A 20,121-nucleotide genomic window follows, 5' to 3' on the forward strand; every position below is an offset into this window, starting at 1 on the left:
TGCACCGTAGCAGCTTTGATTTTCCCCCTGTGTCGGTGGGAGACGGATCCCCCCTGGGTCTCTGTGTGCTCGATTACTGCCGGCTGCGCTCAGCGCTGTCTCCTCTGCTGGGCCGAGCAGGTCTCCCGCGGTGGTGGTGGGGCAGTCGCCTCTCTCAGCGGGCTCGCTCCCCCCGGGGGTGTTGCTGGGGCAACTCTGCTCGCTACCGTGTCCCGGGTTACTTGGGTGCTGAACGCTCAGATTTGCGCTATTAACGTGCTTTTTTGTTTTAGGCCCGGCGGGAGCGCGATTTAGACGCAACCTCCAACACCGGCGGCCGTCTTGGAATCAATGTTCTTTTTTTTCAAAACAAAATCCAAATCCGTGTGCTTGGTGTGCTTGCCATAGCCCATATTTTACCTCACACTAGCACACCAGGATCTTGCCCCAGGGAGCTAATAGCCCTGATGCAGAATCATTTAAGCAAACTGAATGGCAACAAGTAGCAGCCAGTTTAAAGACCCTCACGAGGCCATGACCAACTGCTACATCTCTTCTCAGAACGCCACATTATTGCTTCATTATAACACCGGATTGTTGCCAAGTTGCTGCAAACAGTGTGACCATTGTTACAAGGGATCTTGTTTCTCTCACAACATTCTGCATCTATGCTTAGCCAAAATTCCAAGACTCACTCCGAAGCTACTAGCAAAATCTGCAACTTGTGTCTGTTGTTATTAACCTGTTTTGTGATCTTGCCATAATATATTGGCATTACGACCCTGAGAGGAGGGGTGTAACAAGTGTTATCATCTCCTGCTGTCATGATGTGGCGTTGGCTTTGCACGGGTTCATTACTCAAGTGTGGGCCATTAACGCCCGTTACAGTACCCCACCCCATCCTGGTCTGTTATAGTATATGCAAGTAGAAAAGGTCAGCCTCCACTATGTGCACTACACATGATAAATTGCCCCCTGTGCCTATAGCCTCTACCGCCTCCCCTCCTGACATCTCTAAGCGTAATGAGAGACTAACCAGTAGACTACCGTCCAGCAGGAACTCAGCAGCAGAAAATACACATAAGTTCATACGTTCAGATCACCCTGGATGCACTAACAATAATCGCAGGCGCAATAAGAAAAGGTGTACAGCCCCAATGAACAATTTAGGGGACACTAGCCCTAGTCTACTAACGAAGGACCCACAAACACAGCCCACTAAGGGAGCATTACTGAATGTTAGGTCATTGGTAGCACACACAACTGAGATTGCTGACATTATTATGAACAATAACCTTGACTTCCTTGTAATGACAGAAACCTGGCTGCATGAGGCAGCAGGCCCTTCTATTGCCCTAGCTGTCCCAGATAATTATTCCATTCTCCGTGTAGACAGACCCACGGCTCGTGGAGGAGGAATAGCCATTATCTTTAAAGCCACTCTCAATATAAGACTAGCCACCCCTACGTCGCTGGCATCATGTGAACTCCTCTCTGTTAAGTTCCAAACCTCACCTAACAGCACAATCACACTACACATCATTTACAGGCCTCCACGACCCCCAGGGTCCTTTGAAGAAGACATCACAGCACTAGCAGCTGACACCACCAAACCTACGGCGCAAAATATCATTTTAGGAGATTTCAACCTCGGTTACAAGGACATTAGCGACCCACACGCCATCTCTCTAGCCTCTGCACTACTAGAACAAGGCTACACTCAAATCAGCACCAAACCCACCCACGAAAAAGGAAGGATACTGGACTGGGTTGCGGTTCTCAATTGCACCATCACCCTACTAGATCCGACTCCTCTAGTATGGTCAGACCACCACCTTATCACCTTTGAATTGCATATCAACAACTTGGAAAAGAAAAAGACCATTATTGCCCCCCCGCCTCACAAGGAATAAACGAAACATCCCAGCTGATGCTCTAGTTCCTTTGGTAGCCCCCCTACTCAATGCCCTACCGGACACCAATGATCCTAACACTCTAATTAACATCTACAATGAGACCATGACTAACGCCATTGATACTATTGCCCCGCTAAAACTACGGAAAAGCAAACCCAAAGCCCATCTTAACTCATGGTTCACCCCAGAGCTAAAAACACTCCGTACTGAAAAAAGGAAATGGGAATCACGTTGGAAATCATCCCCTTCACCTGAAAACAAAACCAACCTTGCCATTATCACTGCCACCTACAGAAATAAGATAATCCAGGCTAAAAAAGAAACCTATAATAACAGAATAGCCCAAGCCAGCTCCAGTACTAAAGAATTATTCAACATTCTAAGAGAACTAGAGAACCCCAACCCACCGCCAGATACATGCTCGAAGGATAAAGCTTGGTGCACTAGCATTCAAAATGCCCTTTCCAATAAAATTAAAGGACTGCAGACCAAAATAGCTGACAAAAGATCCCAACTAACAGTCACTACACCAGCACCTACCCCTACCCCTCACATTAACTCAGGCTTCACATTCAAAAAAGTCACCATTCCTCAAGTCCAAAAAATCATTGCATCTCTTAAACCATCTAACTATAAGGGCGATAGCTGCCCAGCCCAGATTATAAAAGACGCAGCCAGAGACCTTGCCCCATTCATTACTAAACTTGTAAACTCCTCCTTCTCTAACAACTCCGTCCCTAGTAACTTCAAACAGTCTTGGGTTCTACCACTTTTAAAAAAACAGACCCTTGACCCGGCTATAACCACTAATTACAGACCAATTACGACAGTCCCCTTTCTTCTGAATATTTTGGACAGAATAGCCGAATTTGCAAATACAAGGTTATCTTTAAGCTAACAAATTACTCGGTACACAGGAATCCGGCTTCAAACCCCAGCATGGCACAGAAACCGCACTTGTCGACTTCAAAAGCCAGATCGACGAATTAAAAGACAAAGGAAAGATGGCCATCCTACTTCTACTTGATCTCTCTGCAGCTTTTGATGTGGTGGATTATTCCATACTCTGTACCACCTATCGTCAGCGGCCCATTTCTCTAGTTCTGCAGTTGCCTGGATCCAATCATTCCTCGCTAACGGAACTATGCGCGTGTTCTCACCGTCAGCAGCTGCTGACCCCATCCCCATCACCTGCGGAGTCCCTCAAGGATCCTACGTCTCGCCCACTTTGTACAACATTTTTACAAAGCCACTATTTGACAAACTGGACCGTCTGGGTGTCACCTACACAAATTATGCGGATGACACCCAGATACTCCTATCCCTTTCAGGAACATATGATATTGACGTTGCGCGGATTAACGAAGTCTACATCATCATTCAGGCATGGATGGCCACACATGGCCTTTGCCTGAATGATGATGAGACAGAATTACTCCTAGTCGGATCATCTAATAACCTTCTCAAACTAAGTCCTCACTACACAAACATCGTCATCGATGGGAATAGTATCCCCATTGCCAAACATGTAAAAACTCTAGGTTTCTACCTCGATGCCCAGTCTAACCTAATTAAGCAGATTAACATGACCTCATCCGCCACAGCCTACACAGGCAAGTTGATCAGAGGCTGTAAACCTTAACTATCCCCCACCAGCTGCCTTACTCTGGCGAGAGCGCTCATACAATCTAAATTGGATTATTGCAACAGCCTTTACCTAGGAGCGAACAAATCCATCTTAAATAAACTCCAGATCATGCAAAATAACGCGCTTAGAGCAGGGTTGAATATTCCCGAGAGAGAGCACATATCAGAAACTACAAAGTACCATAGGTGGCTCTCTATACATGACAAAATTGCCCTAAAAACTATCTGCCTCACTCACAAAGCGCTTAACTACCAAGCCCCCCCTACCTAACAGATAAGTTCACATGGAAAGTATCCCACAGAATCACTAGATCTTCCAACATACCATGTCTAGCGGTGCCCAGATACAATCTAAAAAGAGCCGGAGGCTCTAGCTTTCCGGTATTAGCCACCCACCTTTGGAACACTCTCCCTCAGAATATTCAGACTATTCAAACTTTCGACAAATTCAGAAACCATGTTATCACATGGATACTCAACAAAACATAAAATAACAGCTCCTGATACCTGATACCACTGTCCGCTAGATTGTCTGCACAACTAGTATATGTCATACTTCCTATATTACTGCTATGACCTATGTATAATTTGTATAATGTTTAATATGTATATATGTACCATTGTAATCTTCCTTGAATGTTCAAACTGTATTCATGTACACAAATGCCTATTCTATGCCTGTAACCATTACTTTCCTCTAACGCCCAATTACCTTCGGGTCAGGTGCGCGATATAAATAAACAAAACAAACAAACAAACCTGTACCAATTTACCCCCACCTTCTGCAATATTCACCTTCTGAAATTTAGCACCACTGGAGACAAACAACACACAAAGGTGATTTAATACAACATCATGCGCCACCTTAGGCAGCTTCTGAAATCCAACCCAACAAGTCAAGTGAAGGTTTCTGTCAACAAGAGTCACAGAGAATCACTTGCTTTGAAAATGGCAGGTAACTAAACTGTAAAACGGCAGGTAACTACACTGGTTCAGTCTTGACTTAGGCACCCGCAAGAATAAATCTATGTGAGGGGTTTTGAGTTCTTATGGAACCTATATTTGATTCAAATACGCCCATATTGATAGCAAGAAAGTCTCAAGGTGGCATTTGCGTTGCTCTCTCCTGTAACAGATAACAACAGCTTGAAGTAATGTTCTTCTCTCAACAGCCCAGCCTTACCCAAAGCCTTGCACTGACAGTGGTAATAGTCACTCCGTTTCCTGAACAGACTTTTCCCATCGCCCTCCCCCTTCAGTCCCCAACACCCTGCTTGTTTTCTGGTTCAGAGGGTGCCACAGGTGTGGCCTTGTTGTCTACCATCGGGCATTTACTAATCAGGCCTGTAGTCATCAGTCTCTCTCCGGTGAGCTGCATTGTACAGTCTCCTAGACAAAATCTGTTCAAATATGAAGAGAAAGAATGCAATTGCACAGCGGTTAGTTTTACAAGCTGCATCTAAACGGGTTTGGGGCCTGTATTGTCGACTAACGCATTTCCATTCTGACTTTCTTCCTCTATTATTTGCTTTTCAAGGTTCGCGATGGTGCTACTGAGACGAGCCCTTTGTTTGCGAAATTCTGCAACAGTACAGTGCCAGCCTCCATTATTTCAAGCTCCAACAAGATCTGGGTCAGGTTCAGGTCTGATACATCTGTAACAAGAGCCAGATTCAGGGCAATCTATCAAACTGGTAAGCAATATCATTTCATTATAATGGGTTCATTCGTAAAACAAAAATGAAATTCCTTTAGAAATGGTACAGCTCTTATTTTTGTGAACAGAAGTAAAACGCTGTAAAACAGATGGCGCATCATCCATCTGTAGATCTGTTTGGCATACCCAATTACCCATCCAGCTGACAATCCTTGCATCTCTTCTCACTCTATCCATTTACCCATTCATCCATCCACCCACACATCCACCCATTCATCCATCCACCAACACATCCATCCACCAACACATCCATCCACCAACCCATCATCCATCCATCCACTCACCCATCCATCCATCCATCCATCCATCCATCCATCCATCCATCCATCCATCCATCCATCCATCCATCCATCCGTCCGTCCATCCATCCATCCATCCATCCAAACCAACCCATCCACACATCCAAACCGACCGACCCACCCCCCACCATCCATCCACTCACCCACCCATACATCCAAACGGACGACCCATCCACCCACTCACCCAACCATTCATCCATCCAAACCATCCAAACATCCAAACCGACCCACCCATACACCCACCCACCCATCCACCCACCCATCCATCCATCCATCCATACATGCATCCATACATACATCCATCCATCCATCCATCCACTCACCCATCCATCCATCCATCCATCCATCCATCCATCCATCCATCCATCCATCCATCCATCCATCCACCCACCCACACATCCACTCATCCCCATCCACCCATCCGTCCATCCACCATTCATCCACCTCCCCTCACTTACTCCATCCATTCATAAATAGGAAGACCATCTGTCAGCATGTGTGTATCCTCTCAATGCTTCCTTCTACCCATCTGTCAACATATTCATCTATTCGCACTTGTTCCTAATATCCATCCATTGATCTAGCTACCTCTTTTCTCACCTTTACTCCATCCATCTACCGGTCAATCCCCTCTCACTCAATCCAAACCTTTAGTTATATGCTCTGAATTCTTCCTTCCAGTCATTGACTCCTCTACTCTCCCTCCCTCCTTTCACCCATCTCTCCATCCTCCACTGACATAGTCATCTGCTTCCATCTCACCAGGTAATGTGCTGCCCTTTCTCTCTGACTTTCTCTTTCTTTCTCTCTTCCTACACAGGTTAAATTAAACTTTTGTATTTAAAATATCTATAATATTAACATTCATCAGCACCCAGCCGCATGAGCTCCGCCAATCACGTTGCTTGGAATGCGGCCGAATCCATCCATGAAGGCTGGTGCTTTAAGAAAGGTGTTGGCTGCTCCACTTTTCACACACTGCTCCTCTGGTTTCCCGTATCCCTCTACCCCTTCAAATTATTATTATTATTTGTATTACTATTTTAAATTCAACTTACATTCCACTTACCTCTTCTCTGCTGCCATTCGCTCTGCTGATGTCTCTCACAGGCCCCTGGAAATGTAAATAAGGGATGCTTCCTGCAGCTCCCAGGCCTGTTTTCCTGGCCAACATCCTGTTTGTAATTTTTTGTGGAGGAAAAAGGGTGTGATACACTTTCATCAAACAACTCATTAGTATCCTGGAGGTGCTAATGGTAAACTTTGTGGGCCATATATGCCGATAACGTCTCCCGGGTCGCCAGCACTGTCTAGCGGATCATTGATTTATGGTACTGCCTGCAAAACCTACCATGATTGTCTCAAAAACAAAAGAACTTCCTTTAGCACACTGGTCTCCACTTTGAACCAATCGGAATGCAGGGACCTCTGGAGAATCTGGCAGTAATGGCCCACTTTCCGTGCTCTGCTGTGTGGATCTGACCCTTGGTCATCTCCCCATCTTGCATTGCCTTTTCTCCTTATTTTTTTTATCTAAGGGTTCTCCTCGCTGCGTCATGAACTCAGCTACCACCAGGGGCTAATACTAATAATAGTGGGAGGTAATTATTGTGGGGCCGGCTGCGGTCACACGGCCAGCCTCACAGGTGCTCGGGGACCCGGCACCATGTTGATTTGCCGGGGTCTCTCGTACTTACTTGTGTTGGGGCAGGGCCCTTTGAAGCCATGGGGACACGGCCTGGGTGCCAGGGGCACATTGGATGCTGGCAGCGTGATCACAGGGTGATCAAAGTGAGAGACAGAGACAACGACTTCCATTGTTGGAGTCTGCAGCCGTTCTGTTGCATGTGCCTGCAGTTGCTCCTTTTATTCGCTCGGGTCAATGCAAAGTGATGGCCCATCTTAAAAGGGCAATACACTTGGGAGGGGCACACTTCTTAAAAGGGTAATACACTTGGGAGGGGCACACTTCTGAAAAGGGCAATACACTTGGGAGGGGCACACTTCTTAAAAGGGCAATACACATGGGAGGGTCACACATACCAGTAATGTCTCTTTGTCCTTATTTAGGGCTCCATCGTGGCGAGGGCCTGTCATTTCAGGTCAATGGGGCGTACTAGCCAGTGTACTTGTCCGTCATTTTTCCTTATGCAAATGCTACGCTAATGCACAATCGAATCTCAGCCTCCTTTTCTTTACTCATCACCAATGTGGTGTGCTACCAGGAGCTGAACTTCATTTGCCGTGCAGTGCGCATCGACAGGGCGTGATCCAGAACCGATTCAATTGTCTGGTATGTCGGCTAACACATTTTTAAATGCTGAGCAAACATCAACAACAAATGAATGCTAACACATTTTTAAATGCTGAGCAAACATCAACAACAAATGAAAGCTTATTTAAAAAACACATGATGAATGGAATATCTCACCCCTTGCCATCTTACATTTTTGTTTGCAGTTATCACCTGTTCGTTTGAGCCCCACTGAGACCAAGTAACACAAAAATACAATTTAACACAACAACTTTAATATACACCCCCACCACAGTTATGTAAATCAGCCCAAGTAGAAAAACGAGGCTTGTATAATGAGAGCTTCAGGGTGAGGTTCTCGCTCTGGAAAATGTCAGCAACGGCACTGTCTTCAGTCAAGGCTTTAGTACTGCGAGATTAAGCTTCAGTGATGTTTCTTGGGCTGTTCTTATATATGATGCAAACAGGCCTATCTATCTTGCCATCAAGAAAGCAACTCAAGGTTTTGCCTTGTTTTTCTTCTTTACTCTGTAGTCTACATTTTTCTTTTCATCATGCTAGCCCAAACTCTGAGAGTGGTATTAAGGACTGTTTCTCCTTCAGGGGCCTTCCCCGCCTTCTCACACCCAACACTCAGCGCATGTTGCATTTGGGAGGCCATCACACGTGAAATCCAACCATACTCCTCCGCCTCTAAATTCTACACTGCATATACTTATTGTGTACTTCAGCTATAATGTGCACAGTGAAACATCCATGATGATCCACATGTACAAACACATGATTTGCTATCCACAAGAACCATAAGTAGCCGTCCCAAATTCCAATCACCCTCTTCACCACTGAAGCGTCCCAATCCTTTTAGATCCCATTGTAACAGACTTCCATCGAACCTCCTGAAGCTCAAGTAAATGGATTCTGCATGAAAGTCAGGGCTGCTAATCAGCCTGTGCCTTAACAAGTGATGTAGAGGTTCCTACCCTCTTCTCCTCTGCTTTCTCTCTCCCTCCCTTGCTGACTTACCTGATCTACCTGTCTGCTGCACCGACTGGTTGCTTGGCTACCCTCAGAGTCTCACTGGGTACGAGGCTCTCTCTTGATCAGTCAGCCCGGAACTGCCTCCGGGCCTTCCACACACTTAGAGGCTGTAACTGTAACCTCTACAGTCCCTTGCCGCCTTGCACAGTTCCATGTGATTTCATCGCCGGAATTTTCAAACCCTGGCATTTCAACATAGAAATGTTCATCACATATTTTTCATCCCCACCTATTTTACCTATTCCCTAACCCCCAAACCCTTATCTGCCCTCTCCCACTCCCTCAAAAAAATGGATGAACATTAGTGCATGTTGATGTGGCAGGCTTTTGAAAATCCGCCGATGAAAGGACGTCGTACCCCTTCACTTAACCAGAGCTGGGCTGCCTCTGTGCTGCACTTACTCAGAGCATTGCTGCCCTGTTTTTCACCGTCCCTCTCCCTGGCACGCCCCTCCCCCACTCTTTACCCTTGCGCTTCCTGTTCTTGCACTTGCACGATCTGAATGTCACAAGGCCTAGTAAGATAATTTGTGTTGTCTTCCCTCTGTCTTCCCTCCTTTGTCTTATCGCACCTAGAAACACTTGTGTACAGGCACGTTATAAATGACTTATCATATCCTATCATATCATATCATATCATATAACATCATATCATATCTACGCAGACGGGCCTGCCAGTCAATTATTAGAACCAATCGGAAAAGAGCCTTTAACAGTTGCCCTGACAGGATTATCGGTCTGAAGAGGTTTTTGCAGTAAAGTCTGAAAGAGCAGGTGTTCCTGTACATACTGCTATGTTATGGATGAATTTATATGAACTAATGGATGTATTGAAATTTTACATGATATACTAATAAAACTGATGTACTAGATGTTATGACTACCTCATTCCTCTAAAGCCGTCCGCACAGGTTTTTAATACTTGTTTGAGGTCACATTACCAGGGGTGACCTGTGCGCTGCGTGTTGAAAGGGCCCTGTGATCTCTCTATATACCAAGGTTCTGGTAAAGGTAACCACTAAAATGGCTCCAGACTAGGAGTTTTTTATTCCAAAAATCCGGGTGCTCCCTCCTCTTAGATCGGAGGAAGAAGCTCCACAGCGGATAAGTTCAGATATCTCTAAAATATGGAGTTTGTATGGCTCACTGAAACTCGGGATGGCACTTCCATGGGGAGAATGCGCGAGTAATCCTGAGTGCCAGTGGATTGGACAGACTTTACTGGCAAGTAACAGAACAGTGCCACAACAAACAGCTACCCACTATACACGCATTAGATGTGCTTGGTTGTAAACAGTGCTACTTAACATGTCGGTCAATAGATCCAGGCATAGAGAATAGAGATGAACATATTAATCAATATATATAAAAACATTTGGAACATTTTCCATGTAAGACAATAGACAAAAATGCATTTTGATAACGAACAAAGAACAAATATCACATAAAAAACACACTCATGTGACGGTCATGTTTTTCAATAATTGAACGGAACCACAAATTTCATAGAGTGGCAACATTGTGATGTTAGACGGAGTCTAGGACTAGCAATTATCATTTAAAGATTATAAAAATCATTATGTGTTCACCACACATTAGTACTAACATCACAATGTTGCCACTCAATGAAATTTGTGGTTCCGTTCAATTATTGAAAAACATGACCGTTACATGAGTTTGTTTTTTATGTGATATTTGTTCTTTGTTCGTTATCAAAATGCATTTTTGTCTATTGTCCTACATGGAAAATGTTCCAAATGTTTTTATATATATTGATTAAAATGTTCATCTCTATTCTCTATGCCCGGATCTATTGACCGACATGTTAAGTAGCACTGTTTACAACCAAGCACATCTAATGCGTGTATAGGTGGGTAGCTGTTTGTTGTGGCACTGTTCTGTACTTGTCTAAATCTGTCCTCAGCCACACAGCCCCCTAAAAAAGAGGACATCTTAGCTCTAACTATTTGTATTTCTCTTAGACTTTACTGGCAGACATAGGAGAGGGTAGAGCCAGTGTTAAAAGTGGCAAAGTGCGTGTGGTAATCAAGGGAAAGTGTCCCCATCCCCATTATTCATTCTGGGTGTTGCTCACTGAGTGTTGGCAGTGGGGGGGAGTTTAATTCGGTGAGTCACAGTCAAGTTCTAGCAAACCTTTATTTTGTATAATGACTCTCATGTGAGCTAATGTGGTGGCCTATTTCCCCATATGTCCGTGTTAGTCTTTGTTGTGAATTGCTTCATTGGAACTGCAAGCACCAGATGCTATCTGTGTGTAACAGTGCTATGTGGGGCTTCTCCCTCTCCGTATTACCCTAGGTCTTCCTTCTCCATAAATGCCCAGGAGGTGTAATTGAATAGGGACACCCGTTGCGCTCTCCAAAGTGTCCAGGGTGATCTTGGCACTACCGAGAGATTTGTGATCTGCTCCCCAAAGTATCTTCCCCTGTTGCTTGTAGATCCCTTGCTGCCAATTGCCCACCTTCCTCTGTTGTTAGCTCCTGCTCCCTTTCTCTAATTCCCCCACTGTGGTCTTCCCCCTATGATTGCAAAGCGTTCTGTTGCTTCCCGAAACTAGGCCTGCGTTCAATAAATACCTTGATATTAATAAATAATACAGGTGTTCCCTGTACAAAAGATGGACATCGCTGATGTCTTTGCATAATGATTGCAGTGCACCATGGGTAATCATCTGTATTGTGGCAAATATATGTAGTATGCTCTGCTAACACCTTTACAGGCGATGCTTGTGCCATTACTTGTCCAGACCGCAGCACTAGCGATGGCTTTTCAGCGATAGCTCCTCACGGGTGTGTAAGGGAAGGCAGTACTCACCCATCATCAAGATTTTCCTTAATACCACTGAAGGGGAGGGTTAGAACTTCTAGGCAATGTATGTGGGTAAAAGAAACCGGAGGACACACAAAACCCAAAAGGCTCCCCCTTCCCTCTGGTTAGACCACTGATTTGGAACTTGGGAGGTTCGGATCAAATACTAACTCAGCGCCACTATGAAAGCATTCCTTGATTTCCCTGGACTTTATTTATTTATTTATTGGATATTTATAAGGCGCTTATACAACAAGACAGTGGTTCAAAGCGCCACAATGTACAAAGGTAGGGAACAAGGTAGCAAATAAACAATGAAATTGCCTATGAATAAATAGAAACTGACTTGCAGTCCTACTAGGCTTTGTGAGATTCGGAGCGTGCAAGTGCAGTGAAAGAAAAAGGAAAAAAAGGGGAGGTGGGATGAGGGTAAGTGCTATTAGGATCCCCAAGGGGGAGGAAGTGCCAGAGGTGCCTGATGGGGAAGCAACAGGTACGTGCATGGGCAGAGACATCCCAGGCGGAGAGGGAGATCTACCACCCAAAATGTAGTGCACAGCGGAGGTAAACCACCCAACAGGCGATTGTGTGCCCAGAGGGCAGCGCAGGGGTGTGTGCTGGGGACGATTGGGCAGAAGGCCATGACCCTATTGGACTCTTGAGGACCCAGGGCATACATCTCAGCGACAGAAGGGATGGTTAGCATGGGAGGCGGGGAGGGCAGGAGGAGCAGAAGAAAAATGTCTTGAGTTGTTTGTGGAATTTGAAGAGGTCCGGTTCAAGAGAGAGAGAGGGAGGCTGTTCCATAGGAGGGAGCCAGCTGAGTAGAGAGATCTGCCCACAGCTCTCTGCTTGGACAAGCATTTGATCAGCAGAGCATTGGAGACGGAAGATGAAAGGGATCTGGAAGGAGAGTATTTAGTGAGAGAGATTTGCAGGTAGCGTGGTCCCAGGCCCCAGACAGCCTTGTGGATGATGCAAAGGGTCTTGAATTTGATCCCAACCGAGAGTCAGTGGAGAGATTTTAGAGATGTAGATATACAATCCCAGGGCTTGAGACCAAGGATCAGTCTCACAGCCCTATTCTGGATTATATTGAAGAGGACAGAGTGAAGAAAGTGCCAGATTGAGGCAAAAGCTGTTACAGTAGTCCAGCCTGGAAAGGGCTAGAGCTTTGGGGGGAGGTGAGGAAATGGGGAATGCCCCTAGGGAGGTGAAGTTGAAAGCGGGCCTTCTTGGAAGGGTCCAAGATGTGAGGAGTAAAGGAGATTACCCCAAGGTTTCTGGCTCAGTGGAAGGAGAGGGAGTTGAGCCCATAGAGGATGGCCAAAGTGCAGGAGGGAAACGGGGAGCAGGTGTCCTGATAGGAAGGATCCCGGTCTTACTGGCATTAAGAAAGAGATCATTGGAGGTGCACCAAGACTGAATAGCAGACAAGCAGTCATAGATGATAGAGGAGAGGATTCCAGTTAAAGGTTTCTAAAATGTTCAGCCTTGCTGGGTGATTGAAATCCTGTTTTGTTTGTGTTTTCCCTTAAATGCATTACCCAAAGAAATCGCTCCCGCCCTTAATAGATGTAATAGAAACCTTTGGGGAAGTCTCTGGGCTAAAAATAAATAGGCAAAAATCGGAAATTCTGATCCTGGCGGGGAACACAGAAGAAATCCGAGCAACCGCATCGACACTGCAATTGAAAATTGCAACTACGGAATCTAGTATCTGGGAATCACACTCAAGGGGAAAATGGAAGACCTATATGCACATAACTACCCAGAACTCTTAGCTAAGATTAAAAAAGACCTGTTAAGTTGGAACCCGCTGACTACATCATGGTGGGGCAGGATAACAGCGGTAAAAATGTCAACTCTCCCAAAATTAATGTATCTATTCCAAGCCCTCCCAATAAGGCTTCCCCCAGCGTTCTTTAGATCTCTTACCAAGATGGTTTCTAACTACGTATGGCAGAACAAAACCCCAAAAATCTCAAGTACGGTCCTGACGGCTCACAGAAGGGAGGAGGGGTGTGCCTTACCACATTTTAAGAAATACTATGAAGCCGCCCAGCTTTGGGTGCTGAAAGAATGGATTCCGGAAAATGGAGAAAAAATCTGGGAAGCGCAGGATAGGGCAGTAGCAACTACCCCCACCAGACATCTGTTATGGATCAACAGAAGATTCAGGCACGTTAATACACATCAGTGAGATAATGAAGGCAGCATTGGGGGTGTGGGATGATTCTATTAAAAAAGAAACATTTACAAAAGATCCAGCCCCATTTATGCCATTGTTCGGTAACCCAGAATTCCCACCAGGAATGGAAAGGGGAGCATTCCGGAAATGGGAGGAGGCAGGGTGCAAGATGTTAGGAGACATGCATCAAGATCGGCAGATAAGATCATTTGAGGACTGCGCAGCATTGCTGAACTTAACTTCCCTAGACCGCTACAAATATGAACAACTCCACCATTGGCTGAGTTCACCCCGCATATAACAAGCAGCGTCTAGGGACCTGACTCCTTTCGAAACATACATCATGACACACACAGGCATGCACAACTTCGCCTCTAATACTTACAAATTTGTAAACGCGCTAGCAGAACCAATCACGTGGCATTACATGAAAAGGTGGGAGAAAACCCTGGCATACACACTACCTAGGGAACGAAGGGTATACTTATGGCGCATGATACCTAAACTGATGAGAGCCATCCAAACCAGAGAAATGTGTACAAAAGTGATGCTGCAATGGCATTATACCCCGGAGAGACTGCACACGATGTACCCGAACTCCACAGATAGATGCTGCAGGGAATGCGGAGGGAAAGGGGACTGGTGACATATCTGGTGGGAATGCCCAAAGCTGAGTCCTTTCTGGGAAGAGATTAAAGCTCAAATGAAAAAAATGTTCCCAGGACTAGAACACATAGGAGACAAGGTGTGGTTGGGGGGACTCTGGGATTCCAGGGATAAACTATTGAGTATTATACAGAAAAGGAACTTCATGGGCCTCTTGATAGGGGCATGGTTGGAAATAGCATACAATTGAAAACAAAAATCCCCACCACTAGCAGTGGCCTGGACGAGAAGGGTGTGGTCTCATATGGCCATGGCACTATTGACATATAATATTCAAGGAGCACACAAAACGTTCGGAAACGATTGGGGCCTGGTTCTGGAGTACCTCCAATCAGACTACCAGGAACAATGGTGCCCACACAAAATAAGGATATTGGACCTGTTTCGGTGAAGCATGCGAGAATCTTCCCAGAGAAGATGTGCAAAGCCGTCACTTCCTGGTCGGGGGGTGGGGTTTGGGGGTTGGTTGATTCTGTTATGTTGTTTAGAAACACCACATGTGTAAAAAACCAATAAAAATATCATTAAAAAATGCAGTACCCCAGTTTAATGGATCATGTGTGGAATATATGACATACTGTATATTCCTGCCACCCAGAGATTTCTTTCCTTAAATGAGTAAAACGGCTCTAGTGATGAAACCACTCTTGTCTTTAAGAGCTCATTGTAGTCTGAGTCTGAGCTTCATTAGTTGCCAAACGTTTATACGAGGCACATGCTAGTCTCACTAATCAGTGGTAGTTGTAGGCAAAGATAGCCCTGCACTGACTCTCCACACTCCCGGGTTTAGCCGCTAGCTTCTGATGAACTCCATCCCGTACTTCAGGTAACCCGCTTCTGTGTCTATCTCAGGTCATCTCCATCCTTTAGGGTACTCTATTCCATCTTTTACTGGTTGTCCAGAAACACAGGGGTGCCGAAGCGCTAAATTAAACAAGATATTGCTATTAGGATTGTCTGCAGAAATCCAGTATGCACCTATTTTCCTATATAAGACGAATGACTAAATACATAAATATGCATCATCAAATAACTGGCACAAACGTTCTTGCAGAGTGGCTGATATAGAACTCGGGCACTCTGTCTCGAGGGTGGAACTAACTACAAGTGTGTTGAGTCATTGGAAGTACAGGGGACAATGTGCCTCTGTACACATGGCAATGCCACACATAAAGTGTATTGTGAACATCACTGGACTGCCAGTCTCTTAATGTTGTGATCACTCTGTCATTATGCATGCAGTGGACGGGATGTCTTAGACTACAGTGCCGCAATGCACTACCAAATGGAACTCAGTGCTTCAAGGCCACGCCCCTGGTGGTCTCTGTGCAGATACTTCCATAGCATACCAGATGTGAACGTGTAAATACACAGCTGATTGCGCCAGCCATCATTGGGTTCTACCTCCCAGTCTGTGATCTTGAGTGTTTGCCTAACGTGTCTTTGCCTGCTCGCAGGAGGTCTTGAGCGTTGTCCCTCGGATGTTCAAATCTTACTTAAGCTAAAGTAAACCAGAAAACGACGTGTGGTTGGCCATCCATATATCCCGCTGTGCAGAGGGGAGTGATTTTACAGTAGGAGGGGCCACACAATCCCAGAATCCGCATGAAAACGTGCATATATTTAGGGACAGTTACTTTGATTTATGTTCTCTGACGTTTGCTGTGGTGTAACACTGTTTAACGAGTGCGCCCCTACAAAATGCAAGGGGAACAGCGCTGGTCCATTTTTCGGGGGAGGAATTATACAATTCCATGCCTCAATGGTTCAACATCAATCCACTTTTTTCCAAAGTAAAGATAATTCCATTGTAGCAATGTCAGATAAACGGTGATTTCTTTGACACTACAAATGTAAGCAACGGATTACTTTAGACAACATGTAGTCTTCTGCTGTCTCTCAAATCACAGATTAACACGGAAGCCAAAGCAGCAAATGGATTTCTTAAAATCCAAATCTAGCCACACTTGAAGCGGAAGAAAGGACTCTGGGAGAAGTAGATGGAAACACAATACTGTCTGCATGTTTAAGAATGCTCCTGTGGCGCCACAACTGGAAATAGCAAAACAAATGAGGTGCTGGCTGGAAGGTTTACGGCCCGTTACATGGAATTTATAGCACTGTGCAAAGTCCCTTTGCACTGCCAACACCCACCCTGATTCATGGAACTCTGCAAAGTATATTTGTGCAGTACTGAGTCAGTGCAAAGTCACTTTGTACTGCAAAAATGAGTTTGCACTGACCGTGCACTGCAAAAGCACATTTTGCACAGTTCCATGAATCATGGCCTGTGTTGGCAGTGGAAAGTGACTTTTTAGCAGGGCAAAGTGACTTTGTACCATGCTAATAATTCCATGAGTCGGGCCCTTAGAATTAATGTTAACCACCAGCATTGCTCTTGGCAACCCACCTGACCATTCTTCACCTGCCAAGCCATTACAAAAGGGGAAAGACCATATGCAAGTCAGGCCTGGTCCCACCCCAAAAGGGGCAGTACAGCCCACACTGCTTGGTCACATCCCTCTGCACCAGACCACAAGCATCCCCAGCCATGTTTTTGCCTCATTGGGCCTCATCAGTGATGAGTAGCTTGGGTTTCTATGCCTAGATTGCCCGGGACACACGTATGGGCCCTTTTACAACTCCAACATCATAAATAGGCAAGAGAAGGGAGGGTGTGTGTAGTAAAAAGGATCGCAAGCACAGGAAGGGAGGAGCCCACAGCCAGAAGCCAGCCACAACCACATCTTCAAAACATACCAGACATCTTTTTCACTGCCAACGTCCATGTACCCTGGTGAATTTGAGATCACCAAGCTGTTTGCTCATAAAAAGAATTTAAGAAACTCTGACTATTCGCAACTTGTTCAAGATGCCTCAGGGTGTTGAAACACCTTCACAACCTTAAGGGCAGCTGAGGATTGAGACGAGCCGTTTTCACCTGGAGAGACAACTTTCTCTTCACCAGATCTCCTATTTGGATCGCAGTGAAGGCACATTTCACACCATAAACACACTTTGTCTACCACGGCTGCTGCTCCCCTCGCTCTCTCAGCACATCCTCATCACACTGACATCAGTACGTTCAATTCATCTACCCAGCAAAAGCTCTGGTGTTTGATTTCCTCCGCCTCAGTACTTCAAATGGAGTCAGACGTGTGAGGAAGAGAGGAGTGAGCCGATATATCTCCACTCTGCGATGTGTCCCTCACTCCTCACTGAAATGTATGGCCAACCTCACACTATCCATTAAAGCCGTATTCACCTCTGTATTGCCCAAATGCACACGTGATTGTTGCCCGAACAGCCCTGCATTTCAATCCAGAGTGCCCTTTCAGATGAAGTCTGCATTTTCTGTGCTTCTCTTAGATATGTTGATTTTCAGTGTTTTCAAATTAGTTGGTTACATTTAGTGTCTCCTGCGTAAAACTTTGGTCCAAACTAGAAGCTTGTGGGATCGATCCATCTCTCGTTTATTTTATCAAACTACCATACAGGTATACATCGGTTAGGGTAAGGCATACTCAGGAGGGGTGCACTTCGTTGAGTTATCCCACTAATAGATGCCTCAAACAAGGCTGTGTCCTTGCTCCCCTCCTTTATGATCTTTTTGTGGGCGAATTAAACCTGGCATTGATGTCTGTCCATAACTTTCCACCAAAGTTTGGTGTGGAGAAGATAGCGTGGCAATCCTACACATATGACATTGCGCCTCATTACAAGCATGCCGGTCCACCAACAACGGTGCCAGTCAGCTTACCTGCACCATTGTTTCTGAACCGGCATACTACAGGTCCACTTGCCAGAGTCACTGTGCCCGGCAGTTTTTACCCTGCCGGACACAGCGGCCACAGTAAGCAGACCGTCACGGAAGCACCGGCACCGTTATTAACGGTGCCGGTCCTTCCGTGTTCCCCATTAACACAGAGTTCTATGCGACTCTATGCGGATTAAAAGAATTAACAGCGCCTGATTTACTGGCCGCCGGGGTTGTAATGCCCCGGTGTTACCGGCAAGCCAGACGACAGTAATTTTTTCGGGTCTGGCGGCAAACCACCAGCCGGTATTACTGGCAGGGTGACCGCCAGACCCGTAATGAGGCCCATTGTCATCCTTGACCAGACACCTGTGGGACTGCAGCACTCTTTGGATGCCTCACACCTATATGCTCAATCAAACGGTCTCAGGATTAACCTTCTGAAAACAAAAAGCATGCCAATAGGAAGAAGGGCATATAGTGGTACTTCCTTTTCCTGGGCTATGGGTGGTAAATATCTCGCGCAAGTTACAAAATATAACTGTCTAGACCTCCCTATAAGGGCCTCACGCTCTCTCGCACACTATTCTGAGGTCCTTACACCCAAGGCTGGGCGCAGATGGTTGGCCATTAAAGGTGTAATTGACAGGTGTGGGGGTCATTCTATTGAGGCTAAGCTGGAGGCATACAAGAAATGTATCACCCCATGCATCTTATACGCATTAGAGGCCCTTCCAGAGAAAGCAGTTGATTGGTTGCAAAAAGTGGAGGCAAAAATACTGCGCTCTCTGTTGGACCTTCCAAGGGGGACCCCTGTTGTTGTGATAAGGTTAGAACTAGGGATACAGTCCCTTATGTCACTCTGGAAAATGGGCAAGTGCACGCTCTCGTTAAAAGTGTCTACAGAATGCTGTGGCAAAGGCTCTATCATATATTGGGCTTAACTGTGGCCCACACTAACTTGAAGTCGTCGAACGTAATGTATAAGGAACTGGTAGCGACTGTAACAGCCCAGCTTAATGTGATTAATCTGCCCCTCCCCATGGAACATGATCTGGCGCTGTTTCCTCGAAAACTAAAAATGAGAACTATTGAATGGGATCGAGCACAGTCCCTTTTGATACTTGCTAAACAGAGAAGGTACGTGCTGTATACCCATCAGGGATTGTTTTCTGAAACCCCACGTAGCTATTCTGACAAAATTGCAGAATCCGGCTCTAACACGATTCATAATGAGTGTTTGCACATCGGCATTCTCCCATTAGAGGACCGTATATATATGCAGGTTCTGCAAACAGAACATCGAAACCTCCAGCCATATATTGGCGGCTTGTCCAACACTAGAACTGGAATATGAAAAAGGCTGTGTACATTTTATTGCTCAGATCAGTTTTGGGCGTCCATTTTTGGGGCTGAATCGCTTGTAAGGACTGTGGCGGCTCATTACATTTGGTTCAGGGCAAAGAAAAACCTTGTCTCACTTCCCACTTGATTTGGTCTTTAATTCTGCCTGTTGATATGTAATGTAATTAATCTTGTTTTTTCTTTTTAGGCCGAACTCTTGTTGCTTATTTTAATTATGATGAAATTTAATTTCTCTGCTTTAAGCATTGATGTATTACGTTTAGATGTAAATGTTTTTTTATACTTAGTGTAACAGGCTTGTTTCACTAGCCATAAGCATTTAATAATAATACTGTTAAAAAATATACATTGTTTTATTATGGTCCTATTTATTCGAACCTTGATTGGCCATTCTCCTATTTTTTATTGCTATACTTTGCTGTTTGAGTTGCTACTGTTATCAGCTAACACCCTTCCTGAAGCG

The 20,121-nt window shown here is 45.3% G+C and overlaps 1 protein-coding gene across 1 annotated transcript in view; it reads left to right on the forward strand.

Moving 5' to 3' along the window:
* Nucleotides 1–20,121, forward strand: part of CUBN (cubilin) — a 1,794,835-nt gene that overhangs the window by 395,493 nt on the left and 1,379,221 nt on the right. Inside the window, exon 18 of the mRNA XM_069648353.1 lies at nucleotides 5,080–5,236. Within this exon, the coding sequence (XP_069504454.1) occupies nucleotides 5,080–5,236 (157 nt within the window). The remainder of the gene's footprint in view (nucleotides 1–5,079; nucleotides 5,237–20,121) is intronic.

Source organism: Ambystoma mexicanum, chromosome 2q, assembly GCF_040938575.1.
Source record: "Ambystoma mexicanum isolate Mex_15411 chromosome 2q, UKY_AmexF1_1, whole genome shotgun sequence".
In the NCBI taxonomy this organism is placed as follows: Eukaryota; Metazoa; Chordata; class Amphibia; order Caudata; family Ambystomatidae; genus Ambystoma; species Ambystoma mexicanum.